Source organism: Pundamilia nyererei, unplaced genomic scaffold (assembly GCF_000239375.1).
Source record: "Pundamilia nyererei isolate P.nyererei 1_Seehausen unplaced genomic scaffold, PunNye1.0 scaffold00398, whole genome shotgun sequence".
Lineage (NCBI taxonomy): Eukaryota > Metazoa > Chordata > Actinopteri > Cichliformes > Cichlidae > Pundamilia > Pundamilia nyererei.
This window is the reverse complement of record NW_005187799.1, coordinates 188,374-210,943: the sequence shown is the minus strand read 5'-3', so window position 1 is coordinate 210,943 and position 22,570 is coordinate 188,374. Positions and strand designations below refer to the sequence as shown.

Below are 22,570 nucleotides of genomic sequence, written 5' to 3'. Positions count from 1 at the left end.
GAGCCTATACAGCTTGGAGTAAGACAACATGCATGAAGAGGATGATGTGGACAAAATACTCATTTGCCTAATAATTCTGCACTCCCTGTATGAGTCTGGGTATTCTTAGTGTATAATTAAAAATAAACATGTAGAGAAAAAAGTAGCTCTCAGCTGAACTCCACTTTATAAATCACTGTGTTCTGAGATTAAGGATAATCTGACTCTAACTGTTCATATAGTCAGCAGTCAGATACAAAACATTTTTCAGAGGAATCTCATTTTTGGCAGTGTAGCATGCAGCAACTAGCTTGAGAGGGAAGGGCAGGGGGTTTATAGCTTTTTGTAATAAATAAAAATTTTCAGTAATGTTATGCAACGCTTGCATTGTGTGACATTTGAGAGAACTCATAACAAACTGAGATTCAAGGGTCACACCTAAAATTGGACTTTAAGAAAACAAGCTGTTAGGCAAACCCATCTCATTGTGTAACATGACTAATTGTAAGAAAAACTCAGTAAAATGAAATACAGTATATGAGATCACAACAGCAGAGAAGAAATCAGTTCCAGTGGTCTCAAAATTCTCAGTGTTGCTGCCAACACAGTGATCCAAAAATTTTATAAGCATGCTGTGTTTCCATGTAGTCATGAATGGTGCTCGATAATAGACAAATATAAATGCATAAGGTAGAAGCCCTTATTGCCAAACATCTTGTGACCTAAAGTCATCTTGTGACCTAAAGTCAGCCGAGTTCTCTTCTCAGTCTCAAGATAAAGGGCGATCGTGGCTCAAGAGTTGGGAGTTCCCCTTGTAATCGGAAGGTTGCCGGTTCGAGCCCCGGCTTGGACAGTCTCGGTCGACACTTCACCCCCTGGTGGTGGTCAGAGGGCCCGGTGGCGCCAGTGTCTGGCAGCCTTGCCTCTGTCAGTGTGCCCCAGGGTGGCTGTGGCTACAATGTAGCTTGCCATCACCAGTGTGTGAATGTGTGTGTGAATGGGTGGATGACTGGATGTGTAAAGCGCTTTGGGGTCCTTAGGGACTAGAAAAGCGCTATACAAATACAGGCCATTTACCATTTACTATTTCCAAGCCAACAATTCCTCTAATGCAACATTGATGAGTCAACAAAGCACTTTTTTTAGATGCTCACAGTTGGAGAGAAGAGGCCTCTCTTCTGACTTAATCCATGTTCTCGTTCATGTAATTTATACCTGATCAATTCAGTGTCTCTCTCCTTCCACAGCAAGGTTTTGGAAACATTGATGGTGAATACTGGTTGGGCCTAGACAACATCTTTTGGCTGACAAACCAGGGCATCTACAAGCTTTTAGTGACGCTGGAAGACTGGACTGGACGGAAGACCTTTGCAGAATATGCTAGCTTTCGTGTAGAGTCAGAAGCTGATTTCTACAGGCTACGACTGGGCCGATACCACGGCAATGCTGGAGACTCTCTAACCTGGCACAATGGAAAGCACTTTACCACACTGGATAGGGACCATGATGTCTACGCAGGTAAGTGGGTTCCCGTAAAAGACAAGGTGATCACACCTTCTGGTAGATTTCTCTTTCACACACTCTACAGTTGTTATTAGTAGTTACTAACATCTCTTAATAGTTTCAGTGGCAGATTGCACTGCCACTGTAACTTCTGTTGAAAATCTAATTAAGTCAGAGCTGGCTGAAAACAGCATGCTAAACTGAGAGTGAGACCTAGGAATAGAACGAGTACAAGGGGTCCTCGCACAGGGCCCTCCAAGCACACCTCCTTGCTCTGTAGTGGTCCAGTTTATTCGATATTGTCAGGGTTCCTGGGTCGTTGACCCAGTGCTTTCAGTTTTGACACGTTCAGTTTATTCTTCACACTCATGGTTTTCACTTCCTGTTTTCTGCTCCAGCATGTTGCCTTTGTATTGTGTTCCACTGATTTCCATGTATCATTAGTAGGGCTGCCACAAACGATTATTTTGATAGTCGACTAGTCACCGATTATTTTTGCGATTAGTCGACTAATCAGATCATGCATCCATTGGACGTAAAACGTACAGCTTATTGCACCAGCATGCATCTGCTCTTATATAACTATCATTTAACAAGTGTTTAAGGTATGTGCTAACTAAAAATAAAGACAAGATGATAGTTTATTAAATTTTAATGAAATTTGCAGATTGTTTCGGTGAAGTTTAATAAACTCCTTGCTATCTAAAATATAACAGGACACTGGAGTATATTCTCGAGTATCTCACACTTCTGATAATCAGCTGTCTGCTTGACGTTTATTCAGCTGTGTAAAAACTATAACTTTAATCTCTACCAAACTGATTTACTCAGGAACAAATAAAATACTAAAAAAAGCCAAACAATAACATTTTTAAGTTATCTAAGTGACTTATGTATGTTTAACCCGAGTAGCGAAATACTGCGGTGGGTTTGAAAATGATTTGCCGGGAGTCTGGTGTTCTCACGGGCTCTAGCTACTAGTGAGCCTTGCAGATATTTGAGGTTTACACAGTTACATTCTCACCTGAAAATATGTTAAACGTTTATTTTGTGACCCAGAAAGAATAATAAGAGTAATATTAAAACTAACTAGCTGCCGCCATTGTTGGAAACTGAGCTGGGCTGCGCTATGAATTCTGGGACAGAGCTGCTACTTCTTCTTCTTCGGGGTTTTAACAGCAGCATCCTTGTACATGCAGTGCTGCCATCTTCTGTTTCAGTCCGTTATTACACTCTTAAATCCTACTACTTATTCCGCATCTTTTGGGATCTTACAAAGCTTCAAACGACGCGTTGACTATTAAATCAGTCGTCGACTAATCGTGGCAGCCCTAATCATTAGTCAGACTAAGTTCAGCTGTGCACTCACCAGTTTCTAATCACTCATCATCCAGTGTGTATTTAAGTCCTCAGTTTCCACCAGTTTATTGTTGTGTCATTGTAGATGTTATGTTGTCGTTCCCGCCTGTGTTCAGTTGTTCAGCCAGCCATTCAGTCTTTCAGTCAGTCAGTCCTTTTGTTCCTGCGCTGTTCGTTCATTCGCTCCAATAAAATATCATCATCCTGCATCGTGAGTCCTGCGTTTGGGTCATCTCTTCTTCGCCTCCACACATAACCTCTGACAGATATGTAGTCAAAGAATAGAATCCTCCATGCAGCTCAGACTAAGAAGATAATGGTCCAAAACAAGTGGTTGTATCTTGATCATGATACACACAAAAAGCCACCTACAACTTGGATGGTATCCAAAGAAGGTATCCTGCTCCCTTTGGACTTTGGCAGCCGAATTATATGACTTAAAATTAATATTCTCCCCAAATTATTCTTTTCTTTCCTCAGTATTACCCATAAACAGAAATAAACCTAAACACCAATGTAGAGCCTGGAATAAAAATAATTGGAATAATAAGAAACCCAAAGTGAAATTCTCTACCCTGTTTCTGAGGAGATGGGGGTAAGGCTCTGCCTTTATTACTTACTTTCTCAGTTACTGTCACTTTATGTTTGTGTAATCCATATTATGTAGCCAATTAATGTAGCCAACCATTACAGTCAATGTCTGTTTGTGTTGATAAAGAAATTAAGGCATCCAAGCAATGGGTAAATATGGGAAGAAAAACCTGTTAACTTTAGGATGAGGCAAAATTGTTTAGGCGGCCAACATATAAATCTGACTTTGCACCAGCAGTACAAGACAGCAGGTTCTACCAGTGGTTTTCTTTAGAGATTACCTCCATATATGTAAGCTCCTTAAACACTGGGAACTGCAATTTTTAAACCTTATTTCAAACATACCGCTTGAAAATAACTGGAATTTTATAGATATTCAAAGAACGATGGGAAAAGGAACTGGATATTGGCAATCTGTCTGGAAAGTACAGCCATCATCTAGAAATTCCTGGACTTACAAAGACTTTTGTTGGAAAAACATAAATTGCTTCTTTATAATCTAATTTTATAATCTAAAAAAAACATCTAAACATATTCTGGTCTTGTATCTATTCAAACTTTTTTGAATGAGGTATCAGTAATCCAATGTCTTGGATTTTAACTTTTTGTGCAATAATCATTATTAAATTTTAATCTGTCGATAATTGTCCCATGATCACTTGTTTCTTCTTTTCCTGTGTATGTGTTCCTGTTTTTCTGTTCACAATTTGAAAAAAAGAAATATTTAAATTTTTACTTTAATTGTGGTGGAGGGAATTGAAATATACACACAAATGGCTCATCTTTAGATCTTCAAGCTATGGATTCCAAATGGAGGAAAACCAAGAACTTAATAGTGCAGGGAATCATCAGTTTTCTTTCAACGCTAATGCTGCAGTCTTTCTCGTATATCAGGTCTACTGATGGACAAAATTGAAACTGTCTTAATTGTCTTTATCATATTTAAAGCCGTTAGGCTGCTAGCTGTTTTATTTAGTGTACATACCAATTGGTCTTATTTACTTGTGTTATTTGTGTTTCCAGGGAATTGTGCCCACTATCAGAAGGGAGGATGGTGGTATAATGCCTGTGCTCATTCCAATCTGAACGGTGTGTGGTACAAAGGTGGGCATTACCGCAGCCGCTATCAGGATGGGGTCTACTGGGCTGAGTTCAGAGGAGGAGCTTATTCTCTGAAAAAAGTGACCATGATGATAAGACCCAATGGAAATACCTTCCAATAACTGCTCAGTATGTTGAAACTTATATTTAACAAGATGTTTCCACCAAAGGGATTCTGTATCACAAGACCAGGCACCATTGGTTGATTTTCAAAGCTTCTTTTGGTTGTTATACATTCACAATGCCAAGACGTGGCAGAACTTGTTCATTTCATTTGTCCTACATGTAATGCTTTTATTCATATTCTTGTGCTCATAAAGTTATACTGCACACAAATAAAAAGATTACAACCTTGCATGTAATGAATGTAAGATGATGCCTGCATTCCTTTCTCAATGCAGGCTGTTAACGATGTAGTGTTTAAAGGCTTTTTTCCCCATCAGAACAAAATCCACAGTTACATATCAGTGAAAAAGAACCAAGAAATTGACATCCAGAAATGTTAATTTCTTGATTGCTGGCAAAAAAAACGTGTACTTCTCAATATTCATGGCATTTGTAATACTCGTTAAGTATAAAAAAATATGTGCTCTTTGACATAATGTTTTCTTTGATTCTTCCCATGTGCCTAGCGGAATTTGAACCGTTTTGAACAAAAAGAAAAAGTATACATATAAGTCTGGAATGGAGGCCGGGCTTGGAAATCTAAAACTTACTTAAAAGAAAATAAAAGAATCTAAAGCAGATTGTGTTAAACTAATGCTGAGACACAGATGGCAGACTCACCAAGGTAAGGAATACAGGGCACCATCTTCAGGGAGCGAATATATTCCCTCATGCGGGTGTAATTCTCTTCCTTGGATGTCAGATAGTTTAGCTTCTCAAACGTGGCCTTGTCTTTCCGACTGATCAGCTACAACAGACAGGAAACAATAACACATACATAATTTTCTATTTTCATGTAGAACCTTTTACTTAAGTGGGAACAGAAGCATTGACAGACTGGAGTGCTTTCTAAAAACCAACAGGTTTATTGATATTATGAACTCAGTTGTTTCTATTGGTCATCCTGACTGATCCAGACACATATGAAAAAATCTGGCTTTTTTAATGTCAAAATGAGACCCAAACATTTTCCCAAGCACAAAGTCAATTTTTTGGCAGTAATACTCGATATCAACATTACAAAAAAAATTTTGGTGAAGAGAAAAATGACTAATTCTTTTGTAAGGCAATTGTCCAGCTGTTCTAATCAAGGTATGCAGAAGAGCTCTGAGCTCAGATGTAGTTCTTCTCCCTAAGCTAAGAAAATGAACCTGAGGCTGCAAGTTTCCTGGTCTGTTATCACAATCAAATAGATAGATCATAAACATGTATTGCTCATTCATAAAGAAGAAAGCTTTGGAACTATCCCGACTAGTGAAGAGAGTGTAGTTTCAACAACACTGATTTCCTCCCGAGATCTTCAGAGCCATTGAAAGGAATGAATTAAAGGCTCTGGAGGTCCCTGTATATGCACGTAAACCTGTGTCAAAAAGTTCAATGAACTCAGATACACACGGAATGTTTTCCTTCATTGTGTGGTTTAACTTAATGCAGCTCTAGGCTTCGTTTCTATTGGTCACAGATTAATAATGAGATTAACCCATGGATTAATAATGGGATGTCACTCAAGTTCATATGTGTGTGAAGGCAGACAAGCAAATACTTTTGGCAAAAGAGTCACACATAGTTAGACATTCCCTGCTAAAGTTAAACAATCATGTGACTGACTGGTCAGCAGGTTGAGTAATTTCTTGGAGTAATTTATGCCTCTCTAATTGTATGCGATCAACCCTTCCACCCATTAAACCAGGTCCCCAGTCATCAGATCTGTCTACTGTTCCAAAAGACTATCATGATTTAGGACAGAGGTCAGCAACCTGTGGCTCATGAGCCATGGGCTAGAATTAGGGTTAACTGTAACCCTATGTATTAATAGGGCAGGTAGAAGAATTGCCAAGGACTTCGGAAAAAGAGAAGAACCATGTGGAATTGGAATGACCTTACACTTGTCTCACCTTAATAAATGACCACCATATTGAAACTGCAATGTGCAGAAGACAGACTACAAAATGCTCAAATCTTAATCTTAATTCATCTCAAAAGTGTTCTAACACCGTTGTTGTATGGAGGTCATTTAAATGAGAACAGCTTATGAAAAATATTACTTCATTATAAAGCTTGGAATTTTAAAGGAGGAGAAGGAACATTTAGTACCCGATTTACAAACATTAGCAGCAGCACAACCGCTGAATTTACAAAAGAAGCAGTGTCAGTTCTATGACAAAGTTGTGAACAGGAGTATTTTTTGGCTGACCTTATGGCATATGTATTTATAAGTTTTATTTTCATGAGGAGAATATTTAAACAAATTATGCAAACGTGAATTACAAAGTCTGTGGAACACAATTTAATGCTATCCTACGCTAAAGAAAGCAATAAAGGAAGCACAGAAGCTCCTTTCCTTAGTGTTTGGAGAGCTGGAACAGCTCTTATTAAGGCTGCCATACAGCTACTTTCAGGTCACATCTCTCAGTTAGGAACCTTCCTAAGTAAAATGGACTATTAGAATGCAACGTGAACTTGACACAAGGACAAGAGCTAAACATGGAAACATGACTGACTGGGGAGACAAGACTACTCAGACAGGGCACAGACGGGGCAGACAGACAAAGACACAAGACTATAGAAACAGTCAGGGATCCTAAAAGTGAACTACAACCTATAACCCCTTAGCAGTCCTACAAATTTACAATTAGTCCCCTAAACCATCCAATGTACCGTGGGCGGTACGTCCGACTGCTAACAGGATAATCAAGAGAAACATCCATCCATCTTCTTTCGCTTATCTGGGGCCAGGTCACGGGGGCAGCAGCCTAAGCAGGGAAGCCCAGACAGTCCTCCCTTTCCCCGGTCACCATCTCCAGCTTGTCCAGGGGGACACTAAAGCGTTCCCAGGTCAGCCGAGAGATACAATCTCTCCAGCGTGTCCTGGGTCTGCCCAGGGCCTCCTCCCGGTGGGACATGCCTGAAACACCTCAACTGGCTCCTTTTAATATGGACGAGCAGCCGCTCTACTCTGAGCTCCTCCCGGATGGCCGTACTTCTCACCCTATCTCAGAGAGGTTAGCCACCCTTTGGAGTAGGCTCATTTCCCTCGCTTGTATCCGCAATCTCATTCTTTCTTTCACTGCCCACAGCTAATGACCATAGGTAGGAACATAGATCAACCGGTACATTGAGAACTTCGCTTTTACATTCAGCTCATCACTGCAGCTGCAGCACCAATCAATCTAAAGGGCAGCCCTGGCGGAGTCCATCACCCACCATAAATGAGTCTGACTTATTGCTGGCTATGGGACAAAGCTCTTGCAACGGTTGTATAAGGATAGAATGGCCTGTAGCACTGGGCCAGATGCTCCATATTCCTGAAGCACCTCCCACAGGACACTCCAAGGGACACGGTCGAATGCCTTCTCCAGGTCCACAAAACACATGTAGACTGGTTGGGCAAACTTCCATGTACCCTCAAGTATCCTCAAGAGGGTAAAGAGGTAGTCTAGTGGTCCACGACCAGGACAAAAACGACATTGTTCCTCCTGTATCCAAGGTTTGACTAACTGTCCAGCATCCTGCCCGGCCACCTGATCCAACTCACCACCAGGTGGTGCAGTTACTCTGAACCATCATTTGGCACATAAGTGCAGACAACAGTCAGGACCGTTTCCTCGCACCAAAGGCGCAGAGAACAAACCCCCTTGTCCACCGGGAGAAACCCCAACATACAAGCAGCAAGTTGAGGGGATACTAGGATACCCACCCCAGCCCGCAGCCTCTCAACCAAGGGCAACTCCAGACTGGGACAGAGTCCAGCCCCTCTCCAGGAGACTAGTTCCAGAGCCCAAGCCATGCGATGAGGTGAGCCCGACTATATTTAGCCGGTACCTTTCCACCTCACACACTAACTCAGGCTCCTTTCCCACCAGAGAGGTGACATTCCATATCCCAATTGCTAATCTTGGTAGCTGAGGCCCACCAGGGCCTCCCCTCCTGGCTAGCGCCAAACACACATTGCACACGACCCCTACGGCACCTCCTGCAGGCAGTGGGCCTACAGAAGGAAGGGCTCATGTCCCTTTTTTGGGTTGTGCCTGGCCTGGCCCAATGGACTAAGGCCCTCCACCAGACGCTCACCCTCGGGCACTCTCCCCAGGCCTGGCTCCAGGGCGCAGCTCTGCTAACCCTATCCCAGGTATGGTGAACTGTTCCCTTGATTGTATACTCTTAGGGGTTGATTTGCTCTGGGTCTGTTCCCTCACCCAGGACCAATTTGCCATAGGTGACCCTATCAGGGGGCAAAAGCCCCCCAACAACATGGCCCCTGGGATCCCTAGGATACACAAACCCCTCCACCACAATAAAGCAGTGATTCATGGACGGGCAACAAATAACAAAATACAAGTCAAAACACTGGGTCAAAGTGTCGTATAAATACATTAACTGGTAATACCATATGTTAGTTAAGTTTAATACAAGTTCAAAAGAGAACGGCAATTGACCTACGATAAATAGATACCCATGACAGGTAAATGTCATCACTGGCACACAGTAGCATCTAATTTAAAGAACAAACAAAAAACAACATATTCATGACTTGTCAAAACTATGAATTACAGAAGTAAGACTTTAAGGCATGCACAAAGCTGAAATCTTACCGCCCAGGTTTTGCTGAGTCTGAAGATCGGCGCACTCTGCAGAGCAGAAACCACGGACACCAGAGAATGGAGATTGTTCAACTCCAACAGTTTCTGTAAACAAGAGCGATTATAAAAGACATGTTAGGAACAGGATAGGAATGCGTAAAGTAACTTAGTTTTCCTTTAATTTTAACTGGTTATTAGGCTTTATTAGGCATTATTAGTGATTACCAATTATGGTACTAATTACTAATGAAGAAAAAAAATACCACACCACAACAAAACAAATTCCAATTATTACTTGGATAAAGTACTAAGATGCGGAGTAAAAATACAATTTAAAAAAAAAAAGTCTTATTTACAAATTACAAATTATTTAAAGGTTATATTCAACTAAGAATAGCAAAAAAGACAACTTCACTAAAATATGAACACTGAGAAATTTGCTTCTTGCAACATTTGCGCTCATTTTAAATTTAACAGCCACTGTGTTATATCACCTTGTCCTTTGAAAAAAAACTGTACATGTTTAAAGGTCTGAGGGACTGAAGTCCCTCCAAGCTATCTCTGAGTGACAAACAGACAACTACACACTCTCACATAACTATAGCATTGTCCCCTCATCTTTCACTAGAAACATGAGGGGACAATGCTAATCACTGCACCACCGAGACACCCTGCTATATAAATCTTTTTCTCTCCCAAATAAATTTGTATTTTTTGGGAAATAAGATGTGCATACTGACTCACACACAAACTGAGGGACCTTGAAAGTAGCCCTGACCCCCTTAATATACCCTTTGCATATCTTCCACATCTCAACCTCAATGACCCAGACGGGTAGAGAGGGCCTGGGCGGAGGGCAATTTAAACCGGGCAGCAACAGGGTTAATCATAAAGTCTATCTCGATCTGGACAATTTCTTTGACTCCGTACGGAGAGGAATGCCTTTTGCCAATAGCCAAACCATCTGGCTGTCCTGGCAGGATGGAGTCAAGGTTTGATGGCCAAAAGGTTGTTTTCCTCCTCGGTCCTTAGCAGTGTGGAGCAAGTAGCTCTCCAAAGGTAGCAGCATCTGCAGATGGGAACGGAGGTCTCACCTTTGATGGCTGGGCAGACAGGCAGCTGATAACTGAGCAATGCTTGAAAGGGTAATAGGCCTGTAGCAGCAGAGGTCATGGAGTTGTGGACGTACTTTACCCATTTTTAGATGGGACTTCCATGTGAACTGGGGGCCCCAGTCAGAAATGATGTCATAAGGAATGCAGATAAGTCTAAAAATGTGGTGGGTGAGTTTTTCTGCAATTTCCAGAGCTGATAGGAGTTTAGGAAGAGCAGCAAAATGGACAGCTTTGGAGAACCAGTCTATGCTGAATCTAGGGTTAGGTGAGACCATGGATGACCAGGTGTGGGTAGGGGTTTCAGGAGTCTTACAGGTAGGGAAGTGGAAATTTTGTTTTGAGCACATCTGGGTTGGAACATATTCATAGACATCCTTGGACAAGGATGGCTAGGATGGCAGGTGAATCTTGAAGTCTGGGCCCAATGAATTACTTTTAAACTGAACTCTTGTGGGAACATAGAGACTATTTGGGGGTCCTGTAGTGGGGTATGGCTCCCTCTTCTGGGCACTGACGATCTCAGACTTAATCTCCCAGGTTACGGAACCAGCATGAGGACAGAATCGTCTCATCCTCAGGTGAGCTGTTGGAAGTGGCAAATTGTCTAGACAAGGCGTCTGACAGTGGGCCAGTAGGTTATAGAAATATTAAAGCGGGTAGAGAGCTGACCCACCTGCCTTGATGGGAGTTTAATCTTTTTGCAGTTTACACATAGGCAATATTCTTGTGATCTGTCTAAACAATAAATATATGCTCTGAGCCCACAAGCCAATGCTTCCATTCCCCCAATGCCAGTTTTATGGCCAGTAGGGGTGGGGGAAAAAAATCGATACTGTGTAGTATCGTGATATTTTGTTTGCTAATAATGTATCGATACAGGGACAGCAGAAATCGATATTTTGTTACAAAAAAAGTGTTTGTGGAGTGGAACATGCTCTGACTTCAGAGCATGTTGATCAGCTCCTTTTTCTGAGCAAGAATCCTGACATTCCTTCACTGTCCAAATGTGTTTAACTTTTTTTTTGGCAGCAATAAACACGACAGTTTACTTGTTTTAATTTAAGACATGTTTTATTTTAATTAAGTTTAAAACTTTTTTTATTTAATGTAAAATTATATTTTGTTTTAATTTACTTTCAAATTCTTCAGTTGCTGAATGGGCTGCATAGTTTTCATTAATTGCATAGTTCAGAATAGCTATAATTGTACCAGATGGTTGCATTCAGTTAAGTTGGACTAGACTGTAATACAAACCGTTCAGTTTGTCAAACAATAAAACTGACTGACATGAGAGAAAGACTGAGTGCGAGACTTTGATATTAGATAAAATGAATATTGATAAAGTTTACCTTTATGTACAGAATCTGAATATTGCAAAATATTTTTAAAAATTGCAATAATATCGTATCGTGCGTTAAGTATTGTGATAATATCGTATCGTGGGATGTATGGTGATTCCCACCTCTAATGGCCAGCAACTCCCGATCATAGTTTTTCCTTTGCTGGAGTCAGACGATGGGAGAAAAAGGCCCACGCATGCATCTTACAAGAATGTTGCTGTGAGAGAACAGCACCCACTGCAGAATCGCGCTGCGTTGTCTGGAAGTCTGGACTCCCATGTGACCTTACAAAGTCCAGGCTATCGAAAACGCGAATACGGACTCCCGTACTTGAGTATTTAGAAATGGTCTAAAAGTCTGCAGTCTATTAACTGACCTCAGCTAACAATGTTAGCTCAGTGTCAGGAATCCTTTATTAATAGTAATTAAAAAAATAAATAAATAAAAAAATCACACAGTAATAGTACATCAAAGATACTGAAGTTTTGCCCATCCCATTCTTCTTATGAAGCAGTGTGGGAATTTCCAAGTAAGAAATGCATTCCTGCCCGTGCAGTGCTGGCTCTGTTGTGCTGGTTCTGGGTCTATTGTGTAACTGACGCCACCAAAATTAACAGGACACTTACATTAGAGCCTCTTATTGTGTGTTTTGTTTGGGTTTCCAGCAGTCAGAATGAGAGAAACTGTATTAATCCCAGACGGAAATTGAGTAAAAAAAAAAAAAAAGTTAAAAAAAAAAGAGCAGCGGGTCATACTCGAACTCAGGCTGGCCGCTCTCAGCCATGCGCCCAAGTGCGTTTAGCCTTTAGCCTAAATCGGAAAAGACTGCCGTGTATTCTATTTATTTCAATAAAGTAACTGTATTCTGATTACCGCCTATTTAAACGGTAATTGTAATGGAATACAGTTACTCATTTTGTACTTTAAATACATAACACCGGTATATATATTCCTCCCCAACACTGTGTGGTAAGTCTATACAAGTACTAGTGGGAAATGGTGGTAATGATGAATATGGTAAATCAATAGTGTGTTGAGCAGGGGTAGGGATTAATAAGTGTGTATAAACTTCTTTCAACTCCATTTCAGACTTAATGATTGAGAGGTTATTACATGTCATTGACATATAGTGTATGTTGTTTGAGCACATATCTGTGTGAATGTGTATACATATGTGTGTGCACATGTGTATATGCAGCTGTGTATATGTTAAATAAAAGGTTGTCGTCATCATCATCATCTGAACTCACCTTTGCTATCTTGACAAAGTGACTCAGTATCTCTGCTCGGATTTTCAGCGTCTGGGCAGTTAAGATTTCTCTCACCAGCCAAAAGCTCACCTAAAAAACACAAATATAATTTGAAACACAGGCACATGTTCACACACACATACACACAAAACTTCTGAGGATTAAGTCTGTTTATTTAGGATTTTCACGATTCCACAGATTTTGAATGACTCATTAACACACACACACACACACTCCAAATTGAAGACAGAAGACAACTAGTGATGTATAGTGTAGTACTGTAAAATACAATGAAACAACATGAAATTTCTAATATCAAAATGAAGATAATTTTATTTTTAGTCAGTTCTCATGTTGGAGTGTATATTTTTTAGATGATACTCTAATAAAAACTAAGAAAATAATTTTGTTAAATATAGGCATACTTTTCATTTTCAAGACCTATTTGCCCTGTCTTCCTACAATTCTGAGGCCTACTCCCTTGGAAGAATTTGAAAATTAAGAGCCAAAATATGCATATATATATATATATAACAAACGTACTTAACTAGTTATAACCAGAATAGTTACACTAATGTTTGAAAAAAAGTGCAGTGAAAGTTAGCTGGCTGACATTTTTAAATATAATACATCTTGATTTTAAAGAACCTTTAAAAAAAAACCTTTTAAAAAACAAAAAATAAGAGCTCCAAGGGGAAAGAAAGACTCTAGCTTGTGAAAAGTCCATTTCAATAGTAATTACACCAGATCTACCAAGATTAGCAAATGGGGAATATAGAAGGTAAAGTGCTTACTTGACTGTGAAATGTAGTTATAGGTTTTAAATAAGAGAAAAAACAGCATTTATCTTCACCAGTAATGCATCATAGATTGAATCCATCAGTACTTTTCATACAAAAACAATGATGAAGATGAAATTTGTCATAATTGATAGAGTGCATCTTCCTGGTTTTAACCCTTTAAGACCTACCATAGAACTAAGTCCACCAGAGCTTACTTTATATTTTTACATGCTGTAGTGCCATTTTTGGGAGCATTTCAAGTTGCTATACATCAATACAACTGTTATAGCCCAAATTTTAATAATATGTATGCATTAAGTCCATAGTAACTACATAAATTGCAAAAAAGTGCAATAAACTACAAAAAAAATTAAAATAGTTTTTGTTTTGTTTTTTACATATATTTCTAATTAGAGAAATTTAAGAAGTTTATCCCTCAAAACTTTAAATACAAAAAAGTTGCAAAAAATAGTTTCCCACCACAGGAAATTTATTTTGAGTGTCTTCATAGTTTTATTTTTGAGATACACCAATTTTTATATACTGCAGAAAAAAACGAAAAACAATCCTATAATGCAAATTTGCAAAGAAAATGTGCATCAAAATAAACTATTTAAAGCTGTGCAATGTGAGTTCTAAGCATCCCAGAAACTATTCAGAAAAGCATAAAGTCAAACATGACTTTTAAAAACACCAGTATAGGCTTTTAAGGCCTAAAAGTAAAAAACTACATTTTCTGCGAAAATGATATCACTTCCGGTTTCAGGCAGGTAATGGCGGACATGCGATCGTTCGCGTTGACGTCTATTTCAATGTAGGAAGTGTTACAAACAGCTGATCGGCTCGGCAAAGCGTGTTTCTGGAATATTATGTTTTTGTTCCTGCAAGCGCTTTTTATGCAATTTTTGCAAAGCTATATGTGGAAGGAAACTCCTCCGGTTTCATATGCAAAAAAAATTATTGCGCTAGCTTACGTGGTTCCGGTTCTACAGGGATTTAAAAATAGATCAAAATGGAGCATGCCCGCTCCGACTGGCTTTAAAGGGTTAACCAATGACCTTTGAGCAGCATCAAGTTTTTTATTAACATCAAAGCCAAGAATGTTCACTATGAGCTTTATAGTTGAAAGAACTATAGTTTAAACTCCCTAGTTTCATTTTCATTTTTTAACTCCATATATTGAACTTAAAAATGCTCAAAAATATTGCGTTCAATGTAAAGCTAAAATAAAAGTGGGCCGTCAAGTCTGACACCTTAGTATTAATAGATTTGAACCTTGAATGTCCCTACCTGACCAGAAGACTAAAACAAATATGTGCTTTAGAAATCGTATGGGACAAACCTGGTTGAACCGACGTGTGAATGCAACCACATTGGGGGCTAAACTGTGTTTCTCCTTCCCACTCCATCCACAACTAGCCAGCTCCTGCAGAGTAGGAAAGAAGAAAAATTATTTCAGGAATCACCAATAGCACCTGGAGTGTGGCTGACAAGGAATGATCACACCACATTATTCGTGGTCAGCAACACTTGTGAAACTAGGAATATATGGGATTCCCCTGCTGCAAAATAACAAACTGCCATTTAGGGTGTTTTCACACAGGTTTAACTGAATTTTTCCCCATCAAACTTTGTTCAGGTGGTTATTGCTTTTTTATTGCTAGTCAGCCTCATATATCCGGTCCGGTTGGAGGCTTTGCTGCTGTGTTTGAAAACAGATCCTCATGTCATTCTATGAAAGTTTGACATTTTTCATTGTCTCAAATACAGTTGATTGAAGCAGGGAATAAGAATAATTTTCCCATTTTGTGCATTTGTATCATCTGCTTTTTCAAGGAGTTCAAGTGACACTCTAATCTTCCACTATGAAGCTGTCCGGATTAGTTATAGTTGATGCGATGACTCTGACCTCTTTACCAGGACCTTTATCAGTATCATGGATTGTTTTCATTTTACCCAATATGTGTCTGGCCCCACACATAGTAAAGGATAGATACTGGACCTTGTTTTTACTTTGGGTTTCAGAGTGGAAGTTTTTACTTCATCCTTTCTTTTTAAGTTCTCTCTCCTTGTGTCTTCGTCTCCTGTTTGCCATGTAGTTAGCTCTCACATCCTAAATCTCTTTTCTGCAGTTAAATTATTCTGATTCTTTTAATTTATTTTTATATCCTTTTAATGATGTTGATCTCATATATACAGCAATCCAGGAAACATTAGAAGTGGTGAAATCCATTCTGAGCTTCTTCTCACTCATCTTCTCACTATTCAGGTGAGAATGAGTATTCTGTAATAGGTAAATAACAGCATCATTCACCCCCACAAGAGGATGATAAGCAAACTTAAGAGATTCAAGATCATGTAAGCTAAGCCAGCCAAGAACCAGTCTCTCCAACACCTGCATGACATGTGACATCGTGATAAAGATTTATAAAGAAGGAATCGCTTTCTTTGGTACCGGCACAAAACATGATGTCTAGCACTGGTACCTTTTTCTGTAAAAGACTCAAGTTGAAGAGTTGCTGCAGGATGCCAGGCAGCTGGGTAGCACATAAATTTAGGAGCTTTGGAATGATGCGATCATTCCTGAGCCTTGGCTTGGTCCAGCCTTTCCAGCTGTCTTCTTACCTGGCCAACTGTCACAGTCGTGTTGAGAACTGTATAATGGGCTGAGGGCGTGTTAAGGCTGTATTTAGTGTTTAGGGTAAACAGGGATTCAAATACTAAACCGGTTGAAAAACAGATTCATTTCACTGACTCTGTCCAGGATGCCCCCCTGCTGCTATTAATCTTTTGGGTTTAGGCCAGTAACATTCCAAGTCAGCAGTAGGACAACTTCAACACTTGGACATGGATTGATCTACCCAATAGGCAGCTCAAACCCAATAGGCAGATCAAACCATTCCAGGTGTTTGCATAGAAGGTCATATTTAAATAAACTTTAATAGATTTCTAGTAAGTCTAAAATTAACTCACTGAAAGTACAAAGGCTAAGTTATAGTATACACTATCAGTGAAAAATGTAGCAATTTTATTGAAAAGGTTAAAAGACAAAGTGAAAGTTACAATATTTCCATGTGATTGTTTTTTTATATATATATTCTTATTCTCATCATTCTCTTCATTTTTGTACAATAGGAGGAGACAAATCATCCATCTTTTATACAGCCATAGAATAGAATAGAATAGAATAGAATAGAATGTCTTTATTGTCACTATACAGTTGTACAATGAGATACATTGTACAGGGCAGTTTGTTATGCTTTGCAACTAAGGAAGCTGCTGCAACGGGCTCCCACTCTCAACGTGCCACTCACCAAGTATTCAGATTCATGTTTAATTAGATCTGGATATGTGGACAGATGTAGAGATTAACTGCTGGAAAGTCCTAAATGCTTTGCTCAAAGTATTTAAAACTCAGATGAATCAACAGTTGCAACCTGAAATTTTTGCTTCGCTTCTCTCATGGCAGAGGCATGTGTGGAGAGTTCTCTAAGTCTTGGATTTCATTAACCCCAGGCTTGTTTTTCAGGCTGTGTACTGCTCCGCTTGCACTGTGCCTCAATAGTTGTGCAGCCCATATACAAACAGTCAGCAATGGAGCCCAGTGATTTTAACATTCCAGCATTCCAGGGGAGCTTTTACTTTGACTTAACACTTTCTGTCACACATACACTCACTATGATGGATGCACTAGGGGCAATTTGGGGTCAGAAAATCTTTCTCCAAGCAAACTTTAGCATGTGAACTTGAGGAGCTCAGGACTAAACTAACATTTGATTGGTAGACTACCCACTGTACTACCTCAGCCACATGCAACTAAATAATTGAAAAATGAACAACGAATGACAACTACTTTGTTAAGAACCCCACCATATTCAGCTCAAGACCCAAATGCGTTATGGAAAAAGAAGGTGACCCAAGAGAAGCCTTTGTTGTCCAAAAATTACATCCATCCAAAACTACAGTTTACCAGAAAGCATAAAGACTGACCAGACTTTCTGTCAAAGATGGAATTGTCTGACCAGTATAGTAGAGATAACTGGCACAAACCAAAGACAGATTTCAATGAAGAAGCAGATGCATGGTGGAGGAAGTGTTCTGCTTTTGCTGTGTTACAGATTGGGCAGTTTGTGGTTTCTAATTTCCATTTGAATTCTGTAACACTTCAAAAGCAGTGGTGCAAGATAATGTCGTCATCTGTCTGAAACTTGAAGTTGGAAGAGAAATAGATCCTAACCTAGCACTAGAAAATTTCTCCAAGGAATATATCAAAAAGAAGAATTTGAGGGTTATATAATAGCCTAATTAAAGCCCAGATTTGAAACAACAGATCTAAACCCGGAGGACTACAGTTCAACTAGTCAATACCAGAGACTGGTGATTAATTATGCAAAGAGCCTTCAAGAATGTATTTTTCCAAAGGGAGCAATACATTATGCAGCAATGACAAACTTATATATATTCAGTCCTTAATAACTTACTGCCATGTCAAAATCTATCAACAAATATCTTACAAATGCATAATATCTACAACAAAAAGCATATGCTTTGCTCCACACACTCATGGTAATCCTTTTGCATTTCAATCCGTCAACACAATATTAAAAAGCCAAGATAATACAAATGTTAGAAATTATTAAATTGAGGTAAACAAAACACAACAAAAACAACAGAAGTACATATGTGCTTTTGTTTGGTTAAAAAAGGAATGAATTGTTTGAACCTGATTCAAGTGACATTTGGGGGAAGCCTGAACACATGTTGGATGGGCTTTATTGTACACCTACCACTGACAGATGTGAAACCCATGGCTGCAAAGTCATAACTTTCTGACTGACATTTAGAGATAAAACTACTTGGGGTGCCATTTTAGAAGAACAGATTTGTGTACAATTACGTAATTAGGGGATTTCATCCCGACCCAATTCCAAATCTCAATTTCTTTCCATTTCTCTCCCCGGTAATCCTCCTGGCACATAGCATCTGAAGACACTGATGCTTCGAGATTTTTCAGCCAGGAACAGTGAAAGGAAGTTTACTGACTAATGCAGGCTAAGCAGCATTTCCAAACATGGAGGACAATCCAGGTTCAGCTGACTGGAGCAGCTGTGAAGACCATCTTGAGCAGAAATACTTGTAATCAGTGAATGAGGAGGAGTAGCTCTCTGAGGGGAATCCTGCATTTTGGTTTTTCACCTTTTTTTTTTAATGGTAGAGAAAGATGGCTTTCAATGAAGCGCAGTAAAGGTTTGTCTGGCCAAGAGTCACACCACTGAGTGCACTGTTATTGCCACTGTATAGGTGATACCATTTAGCAATCATAATCATATTGCCTAAGAACAGTGTTCATATTCCATGGGACTGTTATACATCTAAGCTCATAGAAATTAATCAGAAACTGCTTGAAGAATTCAGTAATAATCAACTATTAGGCTTATGACACTCCACAGTTGGCATTGAGAATTAAACTGTGAAATGATTTTTAGAAGACTACCCACCACTTTAACATCACAAGCATTTCTTACCTCTGGTTGTATGGCTTTAAACACTGGTGCATCCATCAGGGTGATTTGACTCTGAAAGAAAAAAAAAAAAGTTACATAGACATATACACACACACACACCAAGTCCAAATTATATAATGGACATGGACATAATGTTTAGACTCTTGGCTTTCATTTGAGGGTATCCACATTCAACTGGATAAAGGGTTTAGGAGTTTCACCTCCTTAACATGTGCCACCCTCTTTTTAAAGAGACCAAAAGTAATTGCAAATAATTGAACATTAAAGGCTATTTTATGGGCAGGTATGGGCAATTCCTTTATTATGTCATTGCCAATTAAGCAGATAAAAGCCCTGTAATTGTTTTGAGGTGTGGTGCTTGCAGTTGATAGATTTGGAAGATTGTGCTGTGAATGGACAACGCGCTGTCAAAGGAGTTCTCCCTGCAGGTAAAACAAGCCATCCTTAAGCAGCGAAAACAGAAAAGAAAAAAAATCATCAGAGAAACTGCCACATCATTAGGAGTGGAAAAATCTACAGTTCTCAGTACATCCTGAGAAAGAAGGAAAGCACTGTTGAACTCAGCAATGCAAAAAGACGTCCTGGACGTCCACGGAAGACAACAGCGGTGGATGATCGGAGAATCATTTCCATAATGAAGAGAGACCCCTTCAAAACAGCCAAGGAGGTAGACGAATCAATATACAAGTCTACCATAAAGAGAAGACTGCAGCTCATGATCCAAAGCATACCACATCAGAGGTAGTGTGATGGTTTGGACGTGCGTGGCTGCCAGTGGCACTGGGACACTACCATTTATTGATGATGTGACACAAAACAGAAGCAGCCGAACTAATTCTTAGTTGTTCAGGGAAATACTGTCTGCAGCAAAATGCAGTCAAATTGATTGGGTGGCATTTCCTGATACAGATGGATACTGATGCAAAACATACAGCCAAAGCAACCCAGGAGTTTATTAAAGCAAAGAAGTGGAATATTCTTAAATGGTCAAGTTAGTCACCTGATCTTAACGCAACTGAGCATGCATTTTGAAGAGTAAACTTCGGACAAAAAGGTCTACAAACAGGCGAAGCTTTAAAAAGGAGGAAACCCACCATCTGGTGATGTCCATGAGTTCAATACTTCATGCTGTCACTGGCAACAAATGGGTTTTCAACCAAGTATTAGAAATGAACATTTTATTTTCAGTTATCTAATTTGTCCAATTATTTTTGAGCACCTGAAATGAAGGAATTGTGTTAGAAAATGCTCTAGGTCATCACATTTTTATGCAGTCTTTTTGTTCAACCCACTGAATTAAAGCCGAAGGTCGGCAGTTTAACTGGAGTCGAAGATGTTTCATTTAAAATTCATTGTGGTAATTTAGAGAACCAAAATGAGGAAAAAAGTTGTCTCTGTCCAAATATTTATGGACCTAACTGTATAGCTAGTGCTACAGAAGAAGAATAGGCATAAAGAGAGTAACATTTCTACATGACAGTTTCTACAACATCTCTATCAGCTCAACAAATATCAGCAAAGACATGGACTGTTCGTGCGCAGTTTGTCACACAGTGTTTTGCTAACTAAAGGTCCAGCTGCTAAAGGTCCAGAGAGAGAAAAAAAATGAGTAAACTTCACTGAGAGATGGAGAAACATAAGAAAAGACAGGAGAGAAGGGGAAGAAGAGAGGGTACATTTAAAGGTAAGGACTCCTCAGTGACACTTAACACATAAACTGCAGATTTAAAGATTACATGTAATGTTGCATTAAAATTCTGGGTACTTTTTTGCAGGATTAGCTTAGCTTTAATGTAGTGAATTCACATTGAAAAACTGTGTTGGACTGATACACAGTGGCTGTGATGGTCAGTGTTAGGTAGCAGAGATTAATTTACATTTAAACTGATGACGCTTAGATTCTTTCACTGAATTCACTCATTATGTTGTTATGTATGTTGTTGTATGCAACAGCATACAACAACATACATAACAACATAATGAGTGAATTGTTGTATGCAACAGCATACAACAACATACATAACAACATAATGAGTTCCATTTCCTAACCAACAGGTGTAGGAAATGGAACTCAGCACAGATAGCTGTCACACAGCTTCTTAGATCTTGTTGAATTCAGTTGTGAAAATTCACAAACAGCAACAGGTCAGCTGATAACAGCTTCTCTACTAAGAAAACCTATTGGAGCTCACAATATAAATTATTGTAAGCTGTTCGTATTTTCTCCAAGCTGTGCCACTACTAAAGACCTTAGTCTTGCCCCACCTGCTAAATCTCACTGTAACCGTTCACTGTTTCTATTTCGTAGTGGAGGCAACAGAAGACTTTTTTTTTGTTTTTATTCTTTTTTTTTAAATCTGCTTTGAATAACAGATTCAAACTGAGTACATTCATTAGAATTAGAATTTAGATTCAAAAAACATTTGAATTCTCATGTACTAATATCATACTTATATATATAAGTATATTAATAAAGCAGAATGTCCAGTTGTCTGTGCATAAAAACAGATTATACTTTTAACTTTCTTACTTTGAGTAGATTACAGAGACTGTACTTGTTCACTTTTACTTGAGGAAAGAGGTTAAATCAATGCTTCAACTTTAACTGGAGTATTTTTTTTAACACAGGTATTTCAGCTGCAGACGAGGGGTGATGCAATGGGTTCGGGGCAGTTCTAGTTGGGGCTGATTGGTGCTGCTACTAATAACTGTCTAGTCTTGCTTCTTTTATTTAATAGAATGCTGAGATAAGGCAAGCAAAGCTGCAGAGTGGAAGCAGTATCCTAGTCAAATGCCCAAACCAGCTCAAGTGGCACTTTTCGATGTGGAGGAGTAGTATCTCTACTTTGATCCTCTCTCTGATGGCTGAACCCCTCATCTCTAAAGGAGAAATAGGGTGAGGAGAAAGCTTACCGTTTCTATCCACAGCCCTGTTCGTTAGGTTACTACCAAAGCCTGTGACCACTGGTGAGAGTGTGAACATAGGTTGACCAATAACACGACAACTTCGCTTTTACGCTCCTGTCTCTCTTCTCCGTGGCGGACTAGGACTGGTGTAGCATGTGCATAACTGCAGCCTCAGCCCCAGTCCATCTCTCCCCTCACACATGAACAAGACTCCAAGCTACTTAAACTCCTCTACTTGGAACAGCAATGTCTCTGACCCAGAGTGGGCACTCCACTCCACCCTTTTCTGGCTGAAGACCATGGCCTCAGACTTTGAGTTTCTAATTCTCACACCAGCCACTTCACACTCTGCTGAGAACTGCTCCAGTGTAAG

At 39.4% G+C, this 22,570-nt stretch overlaps 2 protein-coding genes across 3 annotated transcripts in view; one reads left to right on the top strand and one right to left on the bottom strand.

Annotated features, from left to right (window-relative positions):
• The window catches only part of LOC102197263 (angiopoietin-related protein 2-like), an 18,552-nt gene extending 13,335 nt beyond the window's left edge, over positions 1-5,217 (top strand). For both annotated transcript variants that reach the window (XM_005753069.2, XM_005753070.2), the window contains exons 4-5: positions 1,227-1,497; positions 4,456-5,217. In XM_005753069.2, coding sequence (XP_005753126.1) covers positions 1,227-1,497; positions 4,456-4,655 — 471 coding nt within the window. In that variant the 3' untranslated portion in view covers positions 4,656-5,217. The remainder of the gene's footprint in view (positions 1-1,226; positions 1,498-4,455) is intronic.
• The window catches only part of LOC102197737 (ras-specific guanine nucleotide-releasing factor RalGPS1), an 87,206-nt gene that overhangs the window by 38,608 nt on the left and 26,028 nt on the right, over positions 1-22,570 (bottom strand). The window contains exons 4-8 of the mRNA XM_005753071.2: positions 19,291-19,341; positions 15,108-15,191; positions 12,984-13,073; positions 9,291-9,383; positions 5,320-5,446 (exon numbers count right to left, since the gene is read on the bottom strand). Coding sequence (XP_005753128.1) covers positions 5,320-5,446; positions 9,291-9,383; positions 12,984-13,073; positions 15,108-15,191; positions 19,291-19,341 — 445 coding nt within the window. The remainder of the gene's footprint in view (positions 1-5,319; positions 5,447-9,290; positions 9,384-12,983; positions 13,074-15,107; positions 15,192-19,290; positions 19,342-22,570) is intronic.